Raw genomic sequence first — 26,425 nt, forward strand, 5'->3', positions numbered from 1 at the left:
TCGTTGAACCTATTACGAATGCTGAGGAGTAATATTAAATTACTTGTATTTCAATCACCCATATTATCATATTCATGTAATTAAGTAATGTTTAATTGAGCCTGGCCAACGACTGGCAATCAACGCTGGGCCGAGATGGGCGCCCAGACCTGGCCCGATGTTATCATTCCAGGTTTCAACCAAGTCCGGCGCGGTCCCGGTTGAGGAACGGGTCCCGAAGTTCGGCAGGCCGGCCACCGGGCTTGGGCCAAGCTCGGCCCATTCGTTTTTTCGTACGTGGGATCTGAAGTTATAAATCTTGAAAGTGGTGTTCCAAGTAAATCCCATGATTTACCCCTACATTTTGATCGAAAAACCCATTAATATCATTGCAATAAAACGTAATTCCCATATTGACATTACCTTTCATCCTAAATATTCTGGGATCATCCTCAACAAAAAGAAGTAATTTCTGGTGGCGGTCTCATGAACATCACCCCCTAACAAACTAGTGTCATGATCCCCATAATGATTGAGTCCCCCGGAACTTCCAATATTGCGATCCACACTGACTTGTGGCCATAAATTATTGTGGCGTTATTCACCCGCTGACGGACCCGAATGGAGCAACGATTTGTTACCATATTCAAGAGAGGGGAAAAGTGTCACGATTCATAGCCGACGAGTCAGGCGGTAATGACGAGGGCGTTTTATGAAAATTACATAATAGTCCGATAAAATTTTTCATCGCCGATTTGAATTCTTTGCTATTTTTTTTATGTATTCTATGAAAATTCAAAGAGAATTAGAATTTACAGAGAAAAAAATCCGCACATCCGAGCTGGGATTCGAACTCGGCTCTCCCAGTTACGCGCCGAGCACTCTCCCAACTAAGCTACCGGGAACTACGGAAATTTTCCCTCAAAATTCGCCACACAACACAGCCTAACCACCTTTAGGCATTATTTATGTATAAATTAATCTAGCGACGAGCGCGAAGCGCCTGTTCTTCGGAAAAAAGAGAAAATGTGATAAAATTTTCGATACACAATTTATATTTTTTTATTACATCAAGACTTTTGTAAGATGATAAATTTAAAATTGTATCTGAACAATTGAATATAAGAATTTATTAATAAGAAAATATAATTCGTTCTATCATGTAGTCATTATATAATAAGAATAAACGTGCCTCCGAATATTTTAGGGCATATTAATGCACATGACGAACTCCATCAGCAGGTATTATATACGATATAAAAAGTTTTCCCTACCAAAAATGGGGAGTGTTTGTCTGTCTGTATATAAATAAAGCACATCTGTTTTATCGAGCAGGTGGTGCGCTGGACCGCATTTCAATTCCGTACGTAAGTGGATTAACTCCTAAAATGTTTTTGTAGGGAGTCACGTGCGACGTGTCAAAATAAGTTAGTATGTATCAGTTTAGGTTTCTGTCGATAATTTCACTCGTTTAATAGTAATTTTAGAAATCTGTAGGCAGTGCGAAATCTCTTCAATGAAGCTTTACAATATTGGAAAAAAAGTGAAATTTCATCGACAGTTGACTACCAATTTTCAGGACAGTGACACTAAATGCGATTTAGGGGGAAAAATCATGAAATTTCAGGTTTTACTGAAAATTCAGTAAAATTCCAGAATTTTAAGGCGCATAAAGACGGAAATTACTTAATTTATTTGAATTTCCAATCTAATATGAATATGCAAGGGTCAAATTGTATTGAACTTTCAGTGAAATATGAAATTTCATGATTTTTTTCCTCTAAATCTCACTCAGTGTCACTGTCCTGAAAATTCAACAATATATTTACCAGAATTTTCTGGTTTTCTATTCATTTTCAGGGAAAAATGGCACGAAAATTGACAGTTCTGTTTGATTTTCCCACGAAATTCTGAATTTTTAATGACAAGATCTCCTAAAATTTCAGTGGAATTGGAACACGGCAAAAATTTCCGTAATTTGACACGGAAAATCCAGATAAAAATTTTCAACAGTGTATTCAAGAGATTTTGCACACTTCTATTCAAGATCATCCTACTTTTCGAATTTAGGAGATCGTGAAGAAAATGATGTTGAATAGACCGATTTTCGTCATTAGAATTGTGAAAAATTACACCTACAGACCGCCCCTGATATAGTTTCCCACCAATACACATATACGACGGAATCGATCAATTGATTCAGTCCCCACTTGCATATTATATGAAAGCCCACTGGAACTAATGCAATATCCAGATATCCATTTGAGCCGAGAGGTGCAGAAAAAGAGGATATTATGAAGTGGAAGAGGATAACAGAAAACTCCCAGCAGAATGAACTTTATAAAAATGTTATAAGGGATCTAATTGGTTGGCCATTTAAGGAGATACGTCTCGGCCTCGGGGCTTTCATGCAAAACTGTAGCCAAGTCGTAATTGAAAAGTTTCTTTTTCTGAAACTGTCTTGAGAATTTTATCATAAAATTTCAGAACTATTAGGTAGAAATATGACGAACTTTTAAATATGTTTTTTGCGATAATTTGTAAGTAACATCATGAGTGACATGCGTCGATGACTAATGGATTGTAAATACTCATATTGTTGAGATCTAGTAATAAACGAATGTGAATTATAATTTAATGCAAGAGAATTATAATATTAGTGCGGTGATATGATGAAATTATCAAAGAAAAACGTTCCATATGAAGAGACTGATAGAGTATTTAGGGATTGTGTTCTTCTACTGCGCCACCTAGTGGTGGCGTCCCTGTATTCAGATTTTCATTGTTTCCGCACGGAAAAAAAATCACAGTAAAAGGTAGCGAACTCTTACATAAATCATAGGACATTGGACAACCAATGAAAAATTCATACATCTATATAAAGTTTTCACGAATATAGTCCGGTAATTTTTCCCACGTCATAATAGCACTCTTTTTGGTGTATTGATTTATAACCTCATTGGCATTGAAGATTACTTCGAGACTCTTGGCGACCTTGTGTATATGATGAAATATCCCAGAATTCTCGTGAGGTTCAGTAATTTTTAAGTTCCCGACCCAAAGGGAGGAAGTTATTGTGATGATCCCGAAAATCAAATCGGGAATTTCCATGATTTGTCGACGCTTCATGATGTTTAGTATCATTTTTAATCATTTTTGAAAACATGTTCGTATGTGCGTGCGTGTATATACGTATGTGAATAAAGTTTTGTCCAACGATTTCTCCAGAACTAATGGACGGATTCAAAATTTTTATTTGCCATCGATGCGTTCTTCAGTAATTTATAACTGATTACCATGTGAAGACGATTGCCTCAGCCGTTCTTGAGTTATCCTAAAAAAATATGTGAAAAAACGCTAAAAAACGACGATTTTAAAGAAATCAAACGATTTTGCCGGTAATAATGATGGGATTCGGATTCATTTTTTGCAATCAATGCATTGTTATGCCACTCGATTCTAATTGGATGTTGAGCAAAATCGTCTCAGCCGTTTTCTCGGTATATTCGGATAGAAATGTCAAAATTTGCTTTTTTTTTCTAATATACCGAAAAATGGAAATTAGTTGGGAGTCACGGCTCCAACAGTTATCAACTGGACGACATTTCAACTACGACATATCAACTAGGACATTTTAACTGAGATTTTCAACTGCGACATTTAAACTGCGACAAATCCGCTGGGTTTTTCTTAACTACGACACTTAAACTAGGTTTTAAGCAATGGCGGACAACAAATTAACAATAATATAGCGGTGAATATAATTCTACGTTTATTATTTGAACTTCCAAAAAAAAAACATCAATACTTGAACTAAACAATCAATAAGCCCAAATTAATTCAATCAACCAATACTCGCGGTTGAAAAACATCATCATTCACCATTAGTAATCTCATCCACCAATAACTTGCTTCCTTTGCTGCTAGGTGTAAATGTGAGAGGCATCACGATTATCCGATGTTCACTATGCACAAAATTAGATCTTCGTGATGATTATTCCTTCCGATTTTCCTTCTGTATTTATTTTGGTGATTCGGTTGATAGAGCGATACGGAAGATCTATACAAGAGTCAACACATGGCGAAAACACCTGTTATACCCTTTATAGCTCATTCGGTTATCATCCGAGTGTATAGGCCAACAAATTAAAGAAATTTCGGCAAAGGTTGTAAAAACGGCAGTAAATATTTTTCAAAAATATATTTGAATCGTTGAAACAGAAAAATTTGAGTTGAAATGTCGTAGTTGAAAAATTTTAGTTTTGTCGCAGTTGAAATATCATCCAGTTGATAAGAGGTGTCACCGGGAGTCACACCCACTTCAGCTCATACGTAATAGGAGCGAGCGACCAATAAAACCCAGACGAATGTTTATGGAGATCTTTCGGTATGTTTTCATAATAATGTGTCTCCGTATCATTCGCAACTGAAGACGAAAATAGCAAATAATTTTGAAATATAGAACAAGCGAAAAGGGTTCATGATTGACCCGCTGCTTCCACTTAAAAGCCACTTGTGCTCATTACCGAGTTCATCATCACGGTATATTTTTGAAATTTTCTATCAGTACTTTGGTTGAAAAAAAGGAAATTGATTGGCTAAAAGAATATCAAATGATTTACGTAGACAGCATTCTGATAACACCTTCATTTGTGTTCGAAAACCCGTATCGAAGTTCAGCCCTCACTAATATTGGTAAGTTCTATAGTGTAATACTTATGAGTTGGTCTATTTAAATACAATTCTTATTCAATCCTACGCATTATAATTACTAGAATTATTTGCTCCTGTGATTATAAGATGTCCTTCACCTCCGCTGTTCTTCTAACAACAATTTCGAATCAAGAATAATATACTTGTATCGAGTATTTTTTATTTTTAATTCAGGTTTATGCACATACTTGATTCTGGTATAAAATATAGTCAATTCAGTTATATATTTTTCCGTGCGATTTTGTCCTATATAACTTTGAATTCGCACATAGGTAGAACATGGTAGGACTATTTAGGACTTAACTTTCAACACGAGGATTGACGAAAACCTATTTTAAAGTCATAGAGAGTACGCCTACGGGTACTGCGCCACCTTGCGTTGGCGTCTCTGAACCCTGACATTCATAACCTCCTTGATTTACACCTGATGAGCAAGGAATTGAAAATGATATCGAAACATAGAATCGAAGGAGGGTCAATTCATGATTAAATTGGGGTGAAGGATAATATTATTGTAATGACATGAGACACATCGTCAATTCGAGCGTTCTCATGCGAAAAGACTAACGTAGAGTATTCATTATGGTCATGTCCGTCTACACGATACTCCCGAAGTGCATTGGCACGGGAAATATTTATTCAAATATAATTATGGTCTATAAATGGAATCCATTATTTTGGTAACAGTTAATCACTATTATGACTCATGACTAAACAAGTTCCACATTATATCCACCTTAATCCCACACACGATTCAACAAAAGGATTCTCAACAACAACTGCTAATAACCCTCATGTTGTCAACTGCAACAATACACTTCCTCAATTCCCTCTGAAAAGAGTGATTTGGCTTTGAAAATATACAGAGAGCCGCGCAAAAACCTGAAGATTGGTATAAAAGAGTTGCCTTTGACACGCAGTGTATACGACAGGTGGAGTGTAGTGGAAAGAAGAATGGGCCAAATGAAGCCTCCTAAATTTTCAACACCCACAGCCCAGTCACTCCACTCCTATTCCTCTTCCGTATCATTCCCCCCCAAATCCCTCCACCCTCTGGGCATTAAAACTCAACATTTGGCACGTCCAAACACGCATTCACTGGCTGTCGTGGAGGGAAAAGCTGAAGAGAGATAAGCCGGCTGTGGATGAAATGTAGGAAATGAGAGGGAGAGCATGGGGATGACGCAAAGTCAGTGCGGGCCAATGAACTGGCTGGGCATTGTCGAGGTGTTTGGGGCAGGCCACTAGTGGGGCGTGGCTAGAGGGAAATGTGGAGAATACTGAGGGTGGATGAAAACAAGGAGCGATAACTGGGTGATGAAAGGGTGAGGTGGAGGACGAAGTGTGCCCCGGGGTGTAATATCATACCGCTAGGTGGATAAATAGACGCGTGAGATGGCTGGGGGTGACAGTATCAAATGGTTTTTCGCGGAAAAAATGAAAAAAGGAGGTACAACAGTCAGGGAGGATGAAGAATAGCGGCGGGGGGATTACCTCTGGCTGGAAGGAAAAATGAAGTTACGGCGAAGGGGCCGGAGGGAAAGGTAGAGGAAAAGCTGTGCTTTGGGAAGGCTAGAACAAATAATGTTTTTTTTTCGTCTTGACGTGTAGTAAATGGTGTAATAAATACTCTCATTTTGGGGGGAAGGGAGTAACAAACATTTGGAATAGATCAATGTGTTACGTATAATTATGAGGAAATTGGGTGTCAGCATTATTAGAATACAAAAGGAGACAAGTGTGTTATGGTTGTTGGAAGAACCTGAAACACACTGGATTCGGGTATTGAATGATGAATTCACTTTTGAATTACTTCATTATTATTATTGAATTAATTAGTTATGGGGATTTTATTCAGCTAGTGATTTATCGACGTGGATACGTTTATGGTTTCAATATGCGGGGTCATTTTGGGAAACAGTCCTTATGTGCTGCACCATCTATCGGAATTCTAGAAAATTCTAGACATTTCGAGGTAATTCGAGAAGTTTCTTGAAATTTCGAGGAAGGGAGTTTCTAGGAAATTCGAGAATGAAGGGAAGACCATGTACGTATTCGCGTACAATTACAACTGTATCAAAGATACAGCCGCCTGCAATTTTTCTTTGTCAGGAGTAACCGTTATAGGAGAGGGTATATATGCCTGTACCTAAGAAGAAATGTCAATTTTGCATTTTAAATCTTTCCTCTGAACAAAAAAATTATTTTAGAGTCTTTTTTGACTATTCAATGCGTTATTGCTCAAGTGTGCGCACAGGAAAACATACGTTTAAGAAGTCATCTTTTACACTTTCTGAAGCGTATTTCACCTTTGAAGTGGAAGCGTAAATTACCTTCCAACTTCTATTTAATTACTTCACCAGTAATTTACGATCTTGTATTTGTAAATTACGATGATTTCTTTCGTATTTTACGTTTACTTTTCTGTAATTATAACGACGAAAAAAAGTTATTGTAAGCATAACAGATGTTTTGTTTGGGTGTAATATACATGTTTATTTTAATTGTAAAATACACCTTTTTAAATATTGGCAAAAGGTAATTTACGTTTAGGTTTTTTGTGTGTAGAGACCTAACTCTTTCAGGAATTTAAAAAATTAATAAAACAACGATAGTGAGAGCCTATTGAATATGGTATCATCCGCCCTCGGGTAACACCGCTCGGCAAGATTCCAACATCGCTCATAGCCTGCTACGTGTATCTCAAACTATAACCTAACCTCGAACCAACCACGGTCAAATTATAGAAAAAAAATATGAAGTGAATTTTGAGAAACTGAGTGAATAATAATATTTGTTACATCTCGTGGGGATTTCTGAATTGTGTGATTGTTTTTCCATTAATTATTCGAGTTCATTCACGTCCCACGTACGAAAAAACGAATGGGCCGAGCGTGGCTCAAGCTCTGGGGCCGGCCTGCCGAACTTCGGGACCCGTTCTTCAACCGGGACCGCGCCAGACTTGGTTGAAACCTGGAATGATAACATCGGGCCAGGTCTGGGCGCCCATCTCGGCCCAGCGTTGATTGCCAGTCGTTGGCCAGGCTCAATTAAACATTACTTAATTACATGAATATGATAATATGGGTGATTGAAATACAAGTAATTTAATATTACTCCTCAGCATTCGTAATAGGTTCAACGAGGAAAAAAAATCAATACCGGCATGCGACTGGTGCCGCACTGGCTGCCAAACTGTTCATGGCAATTATCAATAATAACAAAAACAAAATAATTAACATTTTTTAGGATGATTTTTAGTATTGATTGTGCCATACCTGCCAAACCCTAACGCAATCATCGCTGAAAAACCGATTTTGTTAACTTAAAATATTGGGCTCGAACCCACGACCTCACGACTACGAATCCTACGCCCTAACCACTAGTCTACCGCGCAATTCGTAAAACCTCTACTTCAAATCTTCCATATTAATTCCATCTCGGTTTTTTTCGACTTGAATGTTTTATTATTCAGTTGATAGAAATATTAAGTGATTCAACTACAGTTTAATCGGTAAATTAATTCAATAATGAATAATAATAATAATTATTATTAATTACAATAATAATTGTAACAATTAGGATTACTGTTGAATGACGATTCTTCTTCTTTTCGTAATAATTCCCTGATGAAATTATGGACTACTTTTGGACCAAATTTGGACGTGATTTTTCTGACGTCTATTTTGGTCTGGTGGACGGTCCAAATGTGTCATTTTAGGACTTTCGAGGTCCTGGATTTTTTATTATGCATCAAGTCCATAGGACGTCCTCTCAAAGATTCTTACGTCTAACAGAGGTCTAAAAGACGTCCAACCGTATGTTAAGGGGAAGAATAATAGGGGTCAAAAGGGCGTCCAGCAAGAGGTCCCAAGAGGTCCAATGTAAATTCATTAGGTGTCCGTTGGACGTCCGAGAAGGTCCTATCGAACGGTCCACAGAACGTCGCATGAGGGCTCGTATTCAAGTCCACAAGACGTCCGATATTATCAAATGGGCGTCAGTTGGACGTCCAAGAAGGTCATATTGAATGGTCCACAGAACGTCGCCGTGGGACTCGAATTCAAGTCCACAAGACGTCCAATATTATTGAGTGGACGTCAGTTGGACATCCAGTTGAGGTCCAAAGATTGGTTTTCGGAAGGTCCAACAACGTCCTGCTGTTGGTACTCACTCAAGTCCATAAGATGTCCGATATCATTGAGTGTAGTGTCCGTTGGACGTCCAAGAAAGTCATATTGAATGGTCCACAGAACGTCGTCGTAGGACTCGAATTAAAGTCCATAAGACATCCAATATTATTGAGTGGGCATCCGTGGGACGTCCAGTTAAGGTCCAAAAATTGGTCTTCAGGAGGTCCAACAGCGTCCGGCTGTNCCGTAGGACTCGAATTCAAGTCCACAAGACGTCCGATATCATCAAGTGGGCGTCAGCTGGACATCGACTAAAGGTCCAAAAATTGGTCTTCAGGAGGTCCAACAGCGTCCGGCTGTTGATGCTTCCTTAAGTCCATGAGACGTCCAATATAATTGAGTGAATTATCTGTTGGGCGTCCAAGAAGGTCCTATTGAATGGACCGTAGAACGTCATCGTAGGACTCAAATTCAAGTCCACATAACGTCCAATGTTATTTAGTGGACGTCAGTTGGACGTCCAGTAAAGTTCCAATAAATTGGTCTTCACGAAGTCCACCAGCGTCCTGCTGTTGCTGCTCGCTCAAGTCCATAAAAGGTCCGAAATAATGGAGTGGACGTGCAGCGAAGTTCCACCAATGGGTCTTCTTGAAGGCCAATAGTGTCCGGTTGATCTTTCATCCAAGTCTCCCAGACGTCCGATACAATTGAGTGAATGTTCATTGGACGTTCGGCAAAGTCGCATGAATGAGTCCTACGAAGGTCCAACCGCGTCCAGCTCTGATTAACGTCCACTGAACGTATGATCCAATGAAGTAAGCATCCGTCGAAGGTCCAATAGAGCTTCATTTATGGGTCTTCACGAGTTCCAACGACTTTTCGTTGATATCTGATTGAAGTCCATAAGACGTTTGATAATCCAGTGAACGTCTATTTGACGTCAAACAAAGTCTCATAGATGTGTCTTCAGTCTGCTGGACACCCAAAAGTATCTCGTTAGATTGCGATTGGAGTCCTTGACATAATTGAAATAACTTTCATGTTTCAACTCTGAACACTTGTTTTATTATCTTATTAGGTAATCATATTACACTCTAACTTTCAAATATCTATTACCCAGACTAGATAATTTATTATAGTAAAATACTGTGGAAATTAACCTAAAAATATGTTGAGATAAACAAAAACATAAGACGTGACATTGGTAGAGCCCGCAGTACACATGGGCTGGACAATTTCATTGAATTTCCATATTTTTTTCATTGAAAACTATACAAGGTTCTTGCAGTTTCTATGTAAACAATCGCTGCTTTTCCGGGCATTTCTTTAAAAAGTGATGGTCAATACCCTATTTTTTGCTAAAAAATAATTCAGATCTAATTTTCCTATGAATTTTATTCCATTGAAATATTTTCCACTGATATCCCTCGGCTAGGATTATTTTAGTTAGGTTTTATAATTTGTCGCATGAGATTAGAAAAAAATGAAGTTAGAAAGACTCGGAAAGGTTCTGTGGAGGAACTTTTTCAAAAAATATCTTAGTATATAATTACATTGAAGGATCACGGCCATGGTTGTATTCCATGAAATAGTTCCTATCAACCATTTTCGAACCTCCGGAGGTTCTGAAACCTCCAATCATAATTTTCTTGTAAATTTCTTCATATTTATCTTTTTTGGAATTATATTGTTGTTGATTTTTCATAAAATTGGTGTTCTCATTGTGTGGGTGTGGAAGGTAAAATTGCAAGCTGGGAGTATCGTCCTCCCTCCCCCTTATAACAAGTAGAGTTTACTCTGATACCTGAGCTACCAGCCATTGTAATTCTGTTAAAATTGTTGAAAATTCTAAATCGAGAGGAGTCGATGCACTCTTGAAAAATAATCCATCGACTGGCGTCCAATATATTTAAGATTTCAATTAAAAATAATTCTATTCTTCATTCTAAATTTTTCCCCGAACGTCACAACTATCTTAATATTATTTTAATACATGGCGCCCAACAAATGTAATTTTCCATTTTAAGAAAAGAAAAAAAATTAAAACTTCAACTTTATGTGGCCTCCCGATAACTGGAAACGTCACAGAATATCTGAAATACTATTCAACCGATTTTTTTAATCGTTTTTTTACATCGCTTCGACCCGGTTGGGGTATGCTGCGATGATGATCGAGACTTTAAGGTTGTTGTCGTGTAACTTTTTTTTTCGACGGTTTTTTTAAAATTTTTATCGTAGGTCGCTCTAAAAATTAGCTGTAAAATAAGCCTATTATAATTGCAATTGACAATCTCAAACTTAAGATGATTTTTTTTTAATTTTACATGTTGCTAAATGCAGTTTCATCGTTTTTAATTTTTTTAAAAACAACCACTCGAAATTTTTATTTTAAAAAAATACAGTGTAGAAATAGTGTCAATGTACAGAAAAAAAATGAAATTGATTGACCATTTCACTTTCGAGAAATCATCATAGAAAGTTATTTTTTTTCCCCAATGGGCGGAGCAAGTGAGTTTAGTATGTGAGTCATGACAACAACGCAGCTTCGAGTCAGTGGCGCGGATGTATTTGAAATGGTCGGGTTATAATGAGTAGTTCAAAAATGCGGTAATTCAGTCCTTTTTTTTATTGACTATCTATAAACACTGTAATAATTAACAGACATGGAAAATAGTATAATAAAATAATAGATAGTCATGTGATATTTGACTCATGACTCTCAAAAAAAAAATTTTATCAATAAGTTTTTTAGTTTTCGTAACTCGGGGTTTGTTCATGTCATTTCGTTCTGATAATAATTGCATCAATCCTCTTTTTTATTTACTCGCTGTCAACAACACGTCAAATGAGATACCAGAGTTGGCAACTTTTTTTTAACATGTCAGATACATTGCTCTTTAAAACCATTAACGAAGGTAATAATATCAATGCTTTTTCTTTAGTAATTTCCGATACGATACACTCCAAGTACGACTTTTTTGCAAGGAATAATTGTTCCTTGGTTATTAATTTCTCTGACAATGTTTGTAAAACTTCAACATCAAATAGTGCTTCATGGAAATTACCACTAATTTCCAGAAAATCTTCTTCTAACTTGCCTAATTTCATCATGCCGGTACCTTTCCTTTCTAGGAACATTTTTTTAAATAGTGCTAAAGAGTCGGTGAACCGAACAGGTTAGGAGTAACACGAAGAGAGAGATACACTGCGCGTGGTTGCCACAACCGACACCATTCGGCGTTAGTTGTATGCGCACGTATTCATGTATAGTACATTCATGTATGCGTGAGCCCAGTCAAACTGTACATCAGCAACAGTTTTTGTTTTAAACCGGGTTCTTCGTTTAGCGGGATACCAGCCCAAAGCGTGGAAAATTTCAAGTGTGACTCTCTCGCGACAACAACCTTAAATGGTTAGATCTCACCATTCTAGCCGGCCGGGTTTTGAACTCGGAACCTTTCGTATGTGAGGAAACGAACTTACCCACTGCGCCAAGCCACCGCAAATACTCAACCGATTTCTTTGTTTTTTTCAAAATATTCATTTCCATGTTTTCTATCTCAATCAATGAAAATACGTATACCCGTTCCTACAAAGTTTCAGAGATATTTCCATTTTTCGTTTTTTTTTTAATCTGTAGAAATAAAAATGAGAAATAAAAAATAATTATGCATCGGATGAGTCATAAGAGCGACCGCTTCTAGACGATTTTCAGTAGAAATTTTATGGACACACCTGCATTTACACAAACCCTTGATTCTCACATTACATCATCGATCAGATAATATTCACTGGAAAACTGAATTGACGATTCTATTCTCGATAAACTTTCTATAATTCTATCTATAGTTATTCTTTCAACTATACTTTTAATCCTGAGACAATGAATTATTATTCTCCCTTTTTCCAATATGGAAAGAAATAGTAAAATGTTGCTTTTCTGGTCTCCATTTTTCAAACGAAAAGTAGATATTTCAATGCATTGTTATACATTCCACCAAGAGTGAAAACTTTTTTTTACTGATGTATAATGCTTTTATTTTCTGTTTTCTTTCAAACATACATTGAGCGTTGTATGGAAACGCTGAGCTGAATTTAGCTGCCTTTATTTCATATTATGTATACATGGATATCATGTGTATATGAAAACATGCACGCGGAAAAAGCCCATTTCAGTTGAGAACTTACACGTTTTTCGTTTCACAAAGGACGAGTAGTTTATATCCTTTTTTTTTCTTTATCGAAGAGTGTTCTCGGGAAAGTGCGTCACTTCAGTAAAAATATAAACCAAACCCTCGCGATCGAGCTATTCTTCCGTGAAAATGACTCCGACAAATTCCCCTCTGAGATATTGCACTGAAATTAGAGTCTAACATACTGCTTTGCATTCTTGACGTTTAATTGCGTGTACACCCGCAATTAATGTCTTCAAACCTCTATTTGATAATTATTGCATCTCTTTCGAAGGGAAAAGGTGAAACTGCTTGAGAGAAGGGATAGAGGTCTGTGTGTGGTACTAGAAAAATCGCAGATTGCATAGTAAACTTGACGCTGAAGTGTTCAATACACGAGGAGTAGGAACAATGGGGGATTTTGAGGGGTGACCGAAGAACACAACTATGAAGTATTCGTATTCGAGGGGAAGTGGTGCCTGTACCGTTAACCTAAGGAATAACGATAATTTTCGCATCCCAAACCATTTCGAATAAAAATTGTAGACGCATACCATTCTTTGGCTAATCAGCTAGATATTTAGAAAAAGAAACCTCTGACCCTAAAAATTCTGAAAAAAAACCGCTGTAGCTCAAATATTGGAGGCCTTCGACTATCTAAAATATTTCAAGCGTCTCCGGGGCAAACGAACTATAAACAATTAATTTTGTTCCACTAATTATTCGTTTTTAGACATATATAAGAGACCTGGAATGCATGAAAAATCTCACTCTAATAGCCCGCGACTTTTAAAACTCATAGTAGTCTCCCCTTAAAGTAGCTCTACCCCTATTGCAGAAAACGCGATTAGATTCGGAATTCTAATTTTTTTCTCAATTTAATTATCGATTTGGTTTTTCAAAGAAGAAATGTTTAAAAATCAGGATTTAACCCAGTGTCTTATGTGAAAATCAACATTTCCATTGTAATCAAAGATTAAAATCTGATTTTTTTTTCATTAGATGTGAAAAAATCAAGAATTTTTTTGACACCTCATAAAAAATCATCCACCGTTTTGCAAACAAGTTTTATTATTTATTTATAAGAGGGAAATGTTTGAAAAAATACTAATATTTTGCGAAATTTAATTTAGATAATACTGACTGGGTATGAATTTTTTCAAATTTTTTCCATGCAATTTAGTTGAAAAATTTAAAAACTGAAAATATCCAAAAGTACAGCGTAGCCCTGCTGAATATATTATTATTTACCACTAGGAGGCTACGCCCCCTGCTCCCTCCGCTCGCCAACCCCCATATGACCCCCATATGATCTCCATATGACCCCCATAATCCTTATTGTCACCCTTGCGACCCTTAATGTAACACTCTTGACCATTAATCTGACCCATATGGTGACCCTTATGACTCTTAATATGACCCTTAATATGACTCGTAATATGACCCTTATGATATTCTTAATCTGACCCATGTGAACCTTAATCTGATCCTTGTGACCCATATTCTGACGCTCGTAATCCTTATTTTAACCCGCGTGACTCTTATTTTAACCCTAATGACCCGGATTTTAAACCTTGTGACCCTTAATCTGACCCTTAATTTGATCCGTGTGACCTTTAATCTGACCCTTGTGACTCCAATTCTGACCATTCTCGTGGCCATTATTTGGACCCTCGAGACCCTTATGATCCTTAATTGTGCGTCTTAATTTCAAGTACGAAATTTTTATCACCAGAAGTCGATTTGGATTTTTATAATATAGAGAGATATTTTGGCGTAATATTTTTCACCGTAATGTTTAGATAGGATACCGCAGCATTTGATATTCAGTTCCGTGAAATCTAATCTTTCTGGCCTTCACGGACAACCAACGACATCTTACACTTCTCCTTGAAACCCCCTGAAACCCGAAAGAGGAGCTGTATCGATCTGATTGGTCGAAAGCTCACGAATGAGACTCTCCAATCCATCCACCAGGAGCACTGTTTACCACGTCAGTGCTCCAAAGATTCAGCAAAACGTATGCAGTCATTAAAAACCGGTGTAGCTAAGTCCTGAAAAACGAATTAAACCCACTCAGTGAATAAAAATAAACAAAAATGTCGGACCTCAGGGACTGGATAAACTCTCTACCGATATTCACACGCTACTGGCTACTCTCCACGATCGGTCTGTCACTGATTGGACGATTTGGAATATTATCACCGCACGTGTTGATTCTGTTGTACGATCGTTTCATTCATAACTTCGAAATTTGGCGTGCCATCACTAGTTTATTGTTCTATCCACTCAATCAAGCCACTGGATTTCACTTTATGATAAACTGCTATTTTCTCTATCGTTACTCACTCAAGTTAGAGACTGGAGAGTATCAGGGGAGACCAGCTGATTATGGATTCATGCTGTTGTTCAATTGGGTTTGTTGCGTTGTCATTGGACTCATTGGTAATGTACCATTGTTGATGGATCCCATGGTACTCAGTGTACTATATGTGTGGTGTCAGCTCAATCAGGATGTCATCGTCAATTTTTGGTTTGGTAACTATTAGATAGAAATTTTAATTTAAGAAGAAGATCAATTGACTTCTTGTTGCCTCCGAATGGAAGTATTGTAATCGTCCAATTTTCACATTTTCTAATTTTGGTTGGAAATTATGTAGAGTGGTCTGAAATGTAAAAATACGAAGTTTGGCGACCATGTCTGTATGTAAACATGTCCACCGCCACCTTTCCGGTTGTCAATTTTCAGACAACCGAGTAATTAAATGGTTAAAGTAATTCCAAAAAATCTGAAATTCTGTCTGATTATAGGTTTAATGAGAACTAACTCTGCAAAATTTCCGCCTGATCGATCTAATAGTTTTTGAGAAAAAACGATTCGTTTTCAAACCGTTTTCTATAAATATCTTAAAAACTAGTGGACCGATTTCAATTTTTACTTCTGAATGGAAGTATTGCAATGCTTCGATTTTCACATTCTCTAGTTTTGATTGGAAATGATGCAGAATGCTCTGAAATGTAAAAATTTGGCGAAGTTTGGCGATCATGTCTGTACGTGAGCATGTCCACCGCCACCTTCCCCGCTGTCAATTTCCAGAAAATTGAGTAATTAAGTGACTAAAGTGATGCCAAAAAATCTGAAATTTTGTTCAATTGTAGGTCTTAATGAGAACAACGTCTATGCAAAATTTTAGCTCGATTGATCTGATAGTTTTTGAGAGAAAAAAACGATTCGTTTTTAAATCGTTTTCTGTAAATATTTTCAAAACTAGTGGACTGATTTCAATTCATTTGTTTTCAAAATATTCGTTTCAATGCCTTCTATCTGAATCAGTTGAAACATCTGTATCCATTCATACAAAGTTTTCGAGATATTCCCCTTTTTCTGTTTTTTTTTTCATAAAAAAAACTTTGTAATCACTCTAACTTGTACAAAATTCGAGATATCAACTTGGCATTTGATAAAAATCTTTCTCTCATAATAACAACGGTTCGTATTGAAAATGGGTTCAATCGCATCAGTAGTTTCGGAGATATTCGACTTTTTCTGAAAATCTTTTATATGCAATATTTTCAAAACTACGCAACCGATTTAACTTCTTGTTTCGAAATATTCGTTTCGATGCCTTTTGTCTAAATCAATCAAAACATATACCCGTTTATACAAAATTTTCAAGATATTCCCGTTTTTCTGTTTTTTCATAAAAAAAAACTTCGTAATCACTCTAACTTGTACAAAAATCGAGATATCAACTTGAAATCTGGACAGAAAATATGTATACCCATTCGTACGAGTTACTCGAAACATTGGAATTTTTGTAGCATCCACAGAGGTGGCACTAAACATCTGAAATTTCTGCTGCTAGTTAGTGTTGTAAAGCTATAAACTTTTGTAATATTTTAGACCATTCAGAAGCCCGCCATCAATGTCATTAATATATTAATGGCGAAAAAAAAAATAAGACATCACTTAGTCACATGCTCACTGTCATATGCTCGCTACCCCCTACTTGTTGTCATCTTCAATATCTCGAGATCGTAGGAGCGGAATTCATATTTTTTCATCTTGAAGATATTTTTTGGTGGTTTGAAATGAGCATCGATTTATTGGAATTATATCACTGAGTCTCGAGAGAGTGATGATTCCAGGTCTATTTTATCCCTGTCCCCTTTCTTCTTTATCGCAATCAAATTTCAATTTTGACTCTGTAAAATTTATACATTAGATGTAGGATCATTTTTTAAGAATTCAATATTGTTAGACATAATACACACAAGTATGATCAATTTTAATGTACCGTCGTGAGAATTGTTTATGACACCCTAAAAAATTTCAGGGTGAAATTCATCCTGAAACTTTTCAGAAGTCAGGTGAGTTCTGAGAACTCACCTGACTTCTGAACAAGTTTTGCAATGGTATTTTCTTATAGAAAATGAACATAATAACACGTTTGAAAAAATTTCATAGAAAAAGGTAGTGAATTCGTTGGACACTTCTATTGGATTTCTATTGATCTTTCTATTATTTTTTGGTGACCAATATTTTTTGACAGTGATGTTACGTTCAGCGAGTGGTTGAACTGTGCCTTTTTCGTTTACAAGTAAACGAAAAGACTTTTGTCATCCAAGTCCCTGCAAAAAAATGGTCGTGACCATCATTTTAAATGGTAGATATCCCCACTTTTTCTAATTTAGCTCCCATTCAACATCCCTCGCCACTCAGATCCAAGACACATTCTTTCCTGGCAGCGATTATAAGCAGACAACCGCCGATGTCGTTTCCTTGCTCCATAACATTTTTTATTGAATTTCTATATGTCAGTAATAAGTGATATAATACACTCCATTAATATAGTTCCTTCTTATTATATCCAGGCACACAATTCAAAGCAATGTATCTTCCCTGGGTTCTCGTGGGATTCAACCTGATAATCTCAGGAGGTGGAATGCTAGAGTTGATCGGCATCCTAGTTGGACACCTGTACTTCTTCCTCAAGTTCAAATACCCTCAGGAGTACGATGGTCCCGAGCTCTTGAATACCCCTAAAATGCTAGAGCACTACTTCCCACCGCATCGAGTCAACATCCATGGGTTCAGCGCCAGTGCCCCTAGATCAGGGGCACAGTCTGCACCTGGCAGAAATATGTTTGGGGGGTACCAATGGGGGCAGGGCCAACCCCTGGGCCAATAAATCGACTGGTAGATTTTTCTTTTTCAATTTACGTTCGGTCATATTCTTCGGGAGGGATGAGTGTAATTTGTACGTTATTTTTGCTCCATGGGAATATGAGGATTACAATTGTAAATAACTGATATATCATAAGTAATCATTAATTTCATTGCATCATAAAGTTTTTCTTTTTTCTTTAAATTGTGAAGAGAGGTGCATTGAATGCTCTTGTTATTGAGACATCTAGCGAATCGTTCACTGTTCGAACAGATGAAATTCAAGCATAATTTCAGTAAAGAATTACGGGGATATTACTGAATTGGTGGAAAATACATCGTTCTTTGAAGGGGTATCTGGAAAACTGAAAGTCAACGGTGACTGAATGGACCTGTTGACTTCTCATATAACATGCAACATTAAAAAAAAAGCGAAACATGTAAAAGTCAATCCATTTTTCATAGTGGCATTTTGAAAATGCTCCATAGACCACAGTTTTCATCGGATTCAAACTTCTGTAGACTCCGGATTTATGACGAGAGTTAAATGTTTATAATAGGAAAGTTGGAGGATTAGGCTCTGATTTTTTGTACAAGTGATGGAATGATTTTAGGAATTTTGGTAAGTTCAGAGAAATGTTAGTGGGGAATTTTGCATTTTTTGTATGAATGAATATTTAGGCAGAGGCATAGTGTAAACACAATCATTTGAAATGCTCAAGTGTAACACTTCGGAGAATGAAATTGGGTATCCACTTTTTCCAATTTTGAATGGATGTTGAGAAAGCCAAGTCTTTCGGATGCCCTCTTTGCCCTCGGTTTTTCATAATGTCTAAAATGCGTTTATTTTGATTGATTGGAAGTTGTAATTGTCAGGTATTAAATGCCAGACATGTATACCCGTTTCACCAATACTTGAAAGAAGCCTTTTTAGACGTTATTAAAAAGCTCAGGAAAAACTGTTACTCAATTTTATTCTTTAGAGTCTAACGAATATTGAAGAGAAAGTCGAAATCGGATGAAAAGTGTGGTTCATATAGTATTTCTAGGGTAAAAACGAAAAATGAGATGTTACCATAAAAAGCGGGGCAAACTGGATTGAGTTACACATATTTATAGGTCCACTGAAAAAAAATGATTTTTGCCAAATATTCATTTACTTGAGGGAAGCATTAATTTTTTCAAAATTGAGTATTTCTCCAATCGAGTCATTACTAGGCGAGCCGGATTGTTTCAATTATAACAATCATGGTGCATATGACCTTAAATGAACTCCTCTAATAATTATTCATTTTCCCTAAATTTCTTATTTTCTAGAGGAAAGAATTTCAATTAATTTTTTAATGTTGATAATTATTGAAGTTCACTCATGGTCATAACTAACATGATCATCTTCTATAGAAATATAATTGACATAATTGAAAACTAATGAGGATGGCCTGGGAATGACTCGACTGGAGAAGTACAGTATTGAAAAAAAATATATTTCTCTGACGTAAATGGATATTTGACAAAAATAATTTTTTTTTGTGTCCATTTAGTCACAACAGACATTCAACTTTTAGGGCGGTTTCCCTTAACGAGAAAAAAGATCACGTTTCATTGATTTAAACATTTTTAAACATGAAAATTACAGTAAAATAATGATTTTTTCAAATGAATGTAAATTGGACGAGCACTGGACGTTTCACCCTAGTCTAGACAATTCTGGGTCATAATATTGGCTGAGTAAACTTTGTGTGGTCTTTTCGTGGGATTTTCAGTCATTCTATCGATAATAACGTCTTCGTGTTACTATTATTTATGAATAAATGAATTGTAAAGGAATAAACTCAGTTAAATTTTCCAACTATTCTCTATAAGCTGTGTTTTAAAATTAATTCCTTGGTGAATAAAGTTTTCTCGTGGAAGAATAAACAATGAATGATGGCGTGTTGGTGGTGATGAGATACTGCCTTCATAATTTATACCTACACTTTGACTATTTCCATAATTTATTTTTCTTAATCTACGCTTTTTATACAAGTTGAAATTGATTATTTTTCCATTACATTGTTCTTTCAACTTCTTTCTTTACTTGGGAGGATTCTCTTTTGGTTTTTCCGGAACTACATCCTCAGCAGTGGAGCTGTTTCGGAAATTCGGGAATTGCTCCCAAGGAGCTGACAATTCGAATCTGCGAAATTCTTGGGCCAATTCGAGGGGTTCGGCAACGACTCGTTTGACTTCGTCATCGTATCGTACCTGAAAACAATAATAACAAATATTGGAATTTAATTTTTAACTCCCGACGCAAAGGGAGGACAACGTTATTGTAATGATCCTGAAAATGAAATGTCGAATTTCGATGATTTATCCACGTTTCAGGACCTCTTGAGTCATCCTGAAATATTTTTGAAGACAACTGTTTATCTGTGTGTGTGTGCATGCGTATGTACGTATATGACGGAAATTTTTCCCAATGATTTCTCCCTCGATTTCTCTTGAAGAAATGATTCAACTTTCTTTTTTTCAATCGATGGATCTTCATGTAACTCATAAACATGTCATAGAAAAACCTTGCGAATTCGATAGAATATTCTATTGAACTAGTAAAAATTCTATAACATTTTGGCCGATTCTAGTGAAGACTTCCGTAACTTTGCTGCCCGTTTTTATAAAAGAAAATGTCCAATAGAAATTACTTTATAGGATAAATTAATAGAATTTTATAGTTTTATGCAATTTTTTCTATTGAAACATTTTTTACGGAAGTACCTGGACATGAATTTTCCACGCTTTTTCTACTTCATTTTTTACTCGTTTCATTGAACAAAATTAAACAGAAAAACCTCGAAAATTTGAGTTGAAAAATTGCTATAGAAAATATCCCAATAGAGTAAATTGTACAGAAAAATCGAATTCTATCGATTTTTTTCTGTAGAATATTTTCCACTGAAAGTTTCTGTAGAAAACAAAGCGCATAGATAAACTGTAGAATTTTTCAATAGAAATCCAATAGAATTTGCTAGAGAATTCGTTGGATTTTTCTGTGAAATTTGTTCCTCAGTGTAGTATTGGGTGAAACGAAGATGAGAAAACAATATTCCAAAAATATCAAGACCCCCTGTGGCTCGTATTCATCAATTCATTTTACCTCAATAAAACCACTCAAAGGGAAATCTTTCCTCAACGGATGTCCCTCGAAACCATAGTCAGTCAGGATTCGCCTCAAGTCTGGATGATCACTGAAAAAGATTCCGAACATGTCCCAGACTTCTCTCTCGTACCAATTAGCTGATTTGAAAATTGAACAAACAGAATCCACTGGTGTCAACTCATCAGTGTAGGATTTCACACGAATTCTACTGTTGAATCTGATGGACAGGAGACAGTAGACCAACTAAAACAAAAAAATATTATTTTGTCAATTGAAAGAATTGAGTATTTCGGGAAGATCATGATGTTTGTTCAAAATAGAGATCAATTTTTCCTCAAAATATTGTCCAAATACTCTTGGGCCATACGTTAAGTATTTAGTATCCATTTTCAGGGTTACGAGTGCACTCTATTTTTTGCTTCCGGATGGAAGCATTGTAATCGTTCAAATTAAAGTTTTGGATCTTTTGTGTTATATCGACCCATTATAATCCAAAAAGTCCGAAAATGCAGTCCGAAAAAGTTCGAAAATTTTAGACCGTTGTACGTACGTACGTATGTATGTATGTATGTGTCTGGTAAAATTTTTCTTCAATTGTTCGCTAATGAATGGATGATGAAATTGAATGTTTTTTTTCAAATGTAAGTATTGTTGAATCCTATCTGTCGCCATTAATTAATATTTAATGCATTGATTTTTTTCAATTTTTGAATTTTTTCAAAAATTGGTTGTCCTACGATAACTAAAAGAAGAATGTTCTGAATTGATCGCATGATGGCTTAAAAATTCATTTGAATGTTTCTTTGACCGAGTTCGAAGGTGAAGGCGATAGCAATAATCGTTATTCTGATTTATTCGAAAATTTTCAAAAATTTCGTAGTTATGGAAAATGAGAATTCCGGGGATATCTTTGTCATCAATATCATGTTTTAAATGAATTCAATCATAGCTTAAAATGTTTATTTTAATGCCATTAATGATTGTTGAAAATTTTGAATTTTTCATGAATCTCTCTGAAAGTGAGTATTTTGATGGTTTCCTGAAATGTGATGTTTCAAATTCGCTTAAGTATGTGTAAGTAAAATTTTTCTATTAACATTTTATCGACGCGCTGAGGGGAGAGATGGACCTGTAAAAAATACAATCGATTGTATAGAAGAAAAGGGATGATGAGAATAATGATGCTGATAACATTCAACTAAGTTGAAAATCTAACAAAATTAGGTAAAAAGAAATCTTATTCAATTTAATAAAATGAAATGAACAATGAATTATACATGATTGATTTTGGAGATCACCCCAACGAACCTCGAATCTGTAGGCCCTTCCGGGCACATCGACAGCCGTGACATCCACGAGCTGAGTGAACTGGGCATTGTGATGATCTCGAAGGAAAGTTAGAGTGGGTCTGATCCCCTCAGGAGCTATCAGAATCTCCAATTCATCCCCAGCGGCAATCTGCACCTTCTGGACGTATTTTGGGAGACAATCAGCCACGTAGCGACCGAAATCCTTTACTTGATCAAGATTGTGAATTGTCGGTTTTCGAATAGTAGCTGTAAACAATTTAAAAACGATTGAAATTGAAGCTTCGTGGTTATTTGCTGCAATCAGTCATTCAGCTGATGGACTTTTCATTGTCATCATCAATTCAAACAAGGTTAAATCCCTATAATTTTATTGAATCACGTATGAAAGTAATTCAATAGCGAAACCTAGCGTTTGCTCTAAATAATTCTATTAGAATTGTACTGAAAGATTATATTTTTTTTTGGCGTTGAATTTATTGAAAATTAAGCAACGTCCCCCTGCGTTTTGAAATAGAATATTTGTTTATAGAAAAATGTCTATAGATGTTGATTTGCTATATAACTTATTCTGTTGGGATTTTTGCTTCCGAATGGAAGCATTGTAGTTCGTTCAAATTCAAGTTTTAGATGTTTTGTGTTATATCGACCCATTATGATCAAAAAAGTCCGAAAATGTAATTTGTAGACCGTGTTCAAACTTCGTAAACAGAATACATAGAATGCAAGTTCAGGGTGTTCACGAACTTTAGTGCTCGACTGTTTGTATGTGTGGTAAAGTGTTTCTTCGATTGTTCGCTAATGAATGGATGGAATTGAATCTTTTTTTCTTCAAATGTAGGTATTGTTGAGCCCATATTGATGATGGCCATTAATTAAAGTTTAATTCATCGATTCGTTTTTTGAATTTTTGAATTTTTTCGAAAATCAGTTATCCCCCGATAACTAAAAAAAAATGTTCTGAATTGATTGAATGATGGCTAGAAAAATTTGTTAGGATGTCACTTTGACCGAGTTCGAAGATGAGGGCAATGGTAATAATCATTATTTTTATTTATTCGAAAAGTTTCAAAAAATTGTATTTTTCGAAAATCAGAATTCCAAGGATACCTTTGAATATCATGCTTCAAATGAATTTAATCATAGCTTAAAATATTTGTTTTAATGCCATTAAGTCGAAGTTAAAATATGATTACGATAGGTATATTGGTTGATTTGATTTTTATGATAATTGTTGAAAATTTGGAATTTTTCATGAATTTCCCTGAACGTGAGCTTTCTGATGGGTGCTTCAAATGTGATGTTTTAAATTCATTCAAGTATGTGTAAATAAAATTTTTTTGTCAACATTTTATCAAAGGGCTGAGAGGGAGATAGAAGTTGAGAAAGACAATCGATTGTATAAAAGAAAAGGGGTAATAAGAATAATGATGGTGATTGAAAATCTGACAAAATTAGGTAAAAGGAGATTTCATTCAATTTGAAAAAATGGAATAAAAAATGAATTATATATGATAGAAGAAAATGATGTGCAAAATAAACATTTAGAAGCATATTGGTAATTTATTAGCAAAAATAAATATACTATATACAATACAAGAGCAATTTTCCATTTGTTTCTATAAGAATTCTTGGGCATGATTTTTCTAAGTTTTTTTCTTGGATTAAATTATGAGAAACAAATAAAGATACAGCAAAAAAAAATTTAAATTTACGCCCAAGAATTTTTAGAGCAAATTCTAAATCTACTTACGTTTTCTGTCAAATAACGCATATTAACATAATGACACGGTAACGTTGCATAATCTCCTAAAGAAATGGCCCAAAAAAACAAATGAAATTTCTCAATAGAAGTTTGATTAAACTTCAAGAGAATTCTTATAGAGTTCCAACAGAAATTTGATGGAATTTATTAGAGGAAGCGCTAGAGTTTTCTATCGAACATGACCAAGAATTGTTATGGAAAAAATCCCGACACAATAAGTTTTCCAGAAAAATCAAGATTCATAAACTTTTTTATTTTTTCATCTAGTAAAAAACGCGGGGAGGCGTTGTATAATGTATAATAGAATTGACACAAAAAACAAATAGAATTAAAAAAAGAATAGAATGAATGGAATGGTTTTTGCTATTAAATTTTTTCGTGCGTGACATTCCCTTCTATCAAACAGAGCCCTCAATTTAAAATTCAAGAAATAGTCTATTTAATGTTTAGATAAATTTTAATTATCATGCTAGATCTCACGTCTTGCTTCTTCGGTGTTTTCTGGAGTTCCTTGAGCACTTCTGAATGTTGAAGCAACCGAAACATAACCTACAAGCACCAACAAAGTGTCAGTTACATAATTAATATTAGAGGCAGCTTTCCAATATTTGATATAAAATTATGGAATTTACGTTTTGGTATCGATTGCAGAGTAATTTTCACAGCATTACGCGCACTGTTTAGAATTATTGAAGCCATAATTAGATTTTTTGTGTTTTTGGGGTGTCACACAACCCAAGGAAATTTGCCAGACTCCCAATGGTGACGTCTGAAAAAGGAGGTGGGGACTACTCTATCAACGATCGGTAACAAATTTTACCAGGACGAGATTTTGGATTTACTCGCGTGAAATGCCCTAGCAGTTGGCGGTTCACTAAGGTATGATACAGAGAGGTATGGTGAAGCTTTGATGTCGCCGACACCGAAAGAGGGGACAAGTTCCAACGGAAGCCGCGCGCGGCGCTGTTGCGTCCCTTCTCCTCACGCGGATTAGATCTCCCACCACACGCCGATTTTACTTGCGTCGCGAGTTCAAATCCCCGTCAAATCAATTTTTTTTTTTTCATGAGAGAGAAATAGTATATTTCGTAACGAGTGCAAAAAAGTGGTTTTTGGCGAGTGGTTTATAAGACGGGCCGAAGGTGAGTGATATAATTTCACGAGCCAAAAACCACTTTTTTCACGAGTTATGAACAAAATTTTTCATCACAATGTGTCGGAAAGTTACTTCTCCGCTACAGCGTGATGAAAATAAAATTTTGTGTTCAATCGAGAGGAACAGGATTAAAAAATGTTGAGATGAAAACTATATGATTCTCAGCAAATAGTTCTATGGGATCGAGCGATAAAGATTGACTGAGAGTCGTGTCGACTAGACGATTGAAATACTAATTAGAAGGAAGAATAATTAACATCAGAAGTCCATTTAATTAATTATTCCTCTTCTCTTCAGTGAAGCTTAATAGGGAAGAATTTGGAGGGATGGGATTACGATAATGAGGATCCCAGTTTGAACTATGTTTTTTAATGTTTTCTTCTATGAACAAGTTTTGAAAAAGATACGAGGGTCATAATGGCCACGAGGGGTGAAATAAATGAGGTACAAGGGTTTTCAAGAGCCACAAAAGAAAAAAAAAGTCCCAACTATTCACTAACGCACCTCACACAAATAACAATCGTTCTTTGACACTTGATCACTCGATAGCAAAATCACCGCTTTTTTCCAGCCATTGTCGTCGCTTCTCAATTTTTTTCACACTGGGAAGGGAGAAAGAACGATAATTATCCCTAGAAGATGCTTTGCAATTTATAATTGCACACGATTTAATCATTTTACATGAATCAACTCGCACAGACTGTTCAGATCTATTGGAGTACGTTTTGGAGCAGACATAAACAAACAACATTCGCGAGATATTTTCGCGCGAAAAATAAATATTGTTCAACATTGGACAAAAATGCATTTTCATTTTATTTTTAATGCTATTATATTGAGCAGTGATTTCACTCTCAATCTTGGTAATTATTTTCAGTAAAAAAAGAAAGAATT

The 26,425-nt window shown here is 35.8% G+C and overlaps 2 protein-coding genes across 2 annotated transcripts; one reads left to right on the top strand and one right to left on the bottom strand.

Annotated features, from left to right (window-relative positions):
- Positions 1–14,987: 14,987 nt before the first annotated feature.
- Positions 14,988–19,515, top strand: LOC107043436 (derlin-1). The gene is made up of 2 exons (XM_015264952.1): positions 14,988–15,535; positions 17,873–19,515. Exons 1-2 carry the CDS (start codon positions 15,097–15,099, stop codon positions 18,187–18,189), a joined length of 756 nt encoding a protein of 251 aa, XP_015120438.1. The 5' UTR covers positions 14,988–15,096; the 3' UTR covers positions 18,190–19,515.
- A 612-nt stretch (positions 19,516–20,127) lies between these two features.
- Positions 20,128–25,226, bottom strand: LOC107043437 (NADH dehydrogenase [ubiquinone] iron-sulfur protein 3, mitochondrial). Its single transcript, XM_015264953.2, has 5 exons — positions 25,008–25,226; positions 24,856–24,924; positions 22,612–22,859; positions 21,301–21,546; positions 20,128–20,408 (listed from the first exon to the last, which is right to left on the bottom strand). Exons 1-5 carry the CDS (start codon positions 25,072–25,074, stop codon positions 20,238–20,240), a joined length of 801 nt encoding a protein of 266 aa, XP_015120439.1. The 5' UTR covers positions 25,075–25,226; the 3' UTR covers positions 20,128–20,237.
- Positions 25,227–26,425: the final 1,199 nt, after the last annotated feature.

Source organism: Diachasma alloeum, unplaced genomic scaffold, assembly GCF_001412515.2.
Source record: "Diachasma alloeum isolate Michigan unplaced genomic scaffold, Dall2.0 Dall_scaffold_00572, whole genome shotgun sequence".
Lineage (NCBI taxonomy): Eukaryota > Metazoa > Arthropoda > Insecta > Hymenoptera > Braconidae > Diachasma > Diachasma alloeum.

Bases quoted from the DNA above. Each gene is read 5' to 3' on its own strand.
- LOC107043437 (XM_015264953.2), bottom strand. From the start codon at position 25,074: ATGGCTTCAATAATTCTAAACAGTGCGCGTAATGCTGTGAAAATTACT. The intron at 22,860-24,855 runs GTGAGATCTAGC...AATTGTTTACAG, and splicing joins AAACACCGAAGAAGCAAGAC to CTACTATTCGAAAACCGACA. The intron at 21,547-22,611 runs GTTCGTTGGGGT...TTTTTGTTTTAG, and splicing joins GAAGGGCCTACAGATTCGAG to TTGGTCTACTGTCTCCTGTC.
- LOC107043436 (XM_015264952.1), top strand. From the start codon at position 15,097: ATGTCGGACCTCAGGGACTGGATAAACTCTCTACCGATATTCACACGC. The intron at 15,536-17,872 runs GTAACTATTAGA...TATTATATCCAG, and splicing joins CATCGTCAATTTTTGGTTTG to GCACACAATTCAAAGCAATG.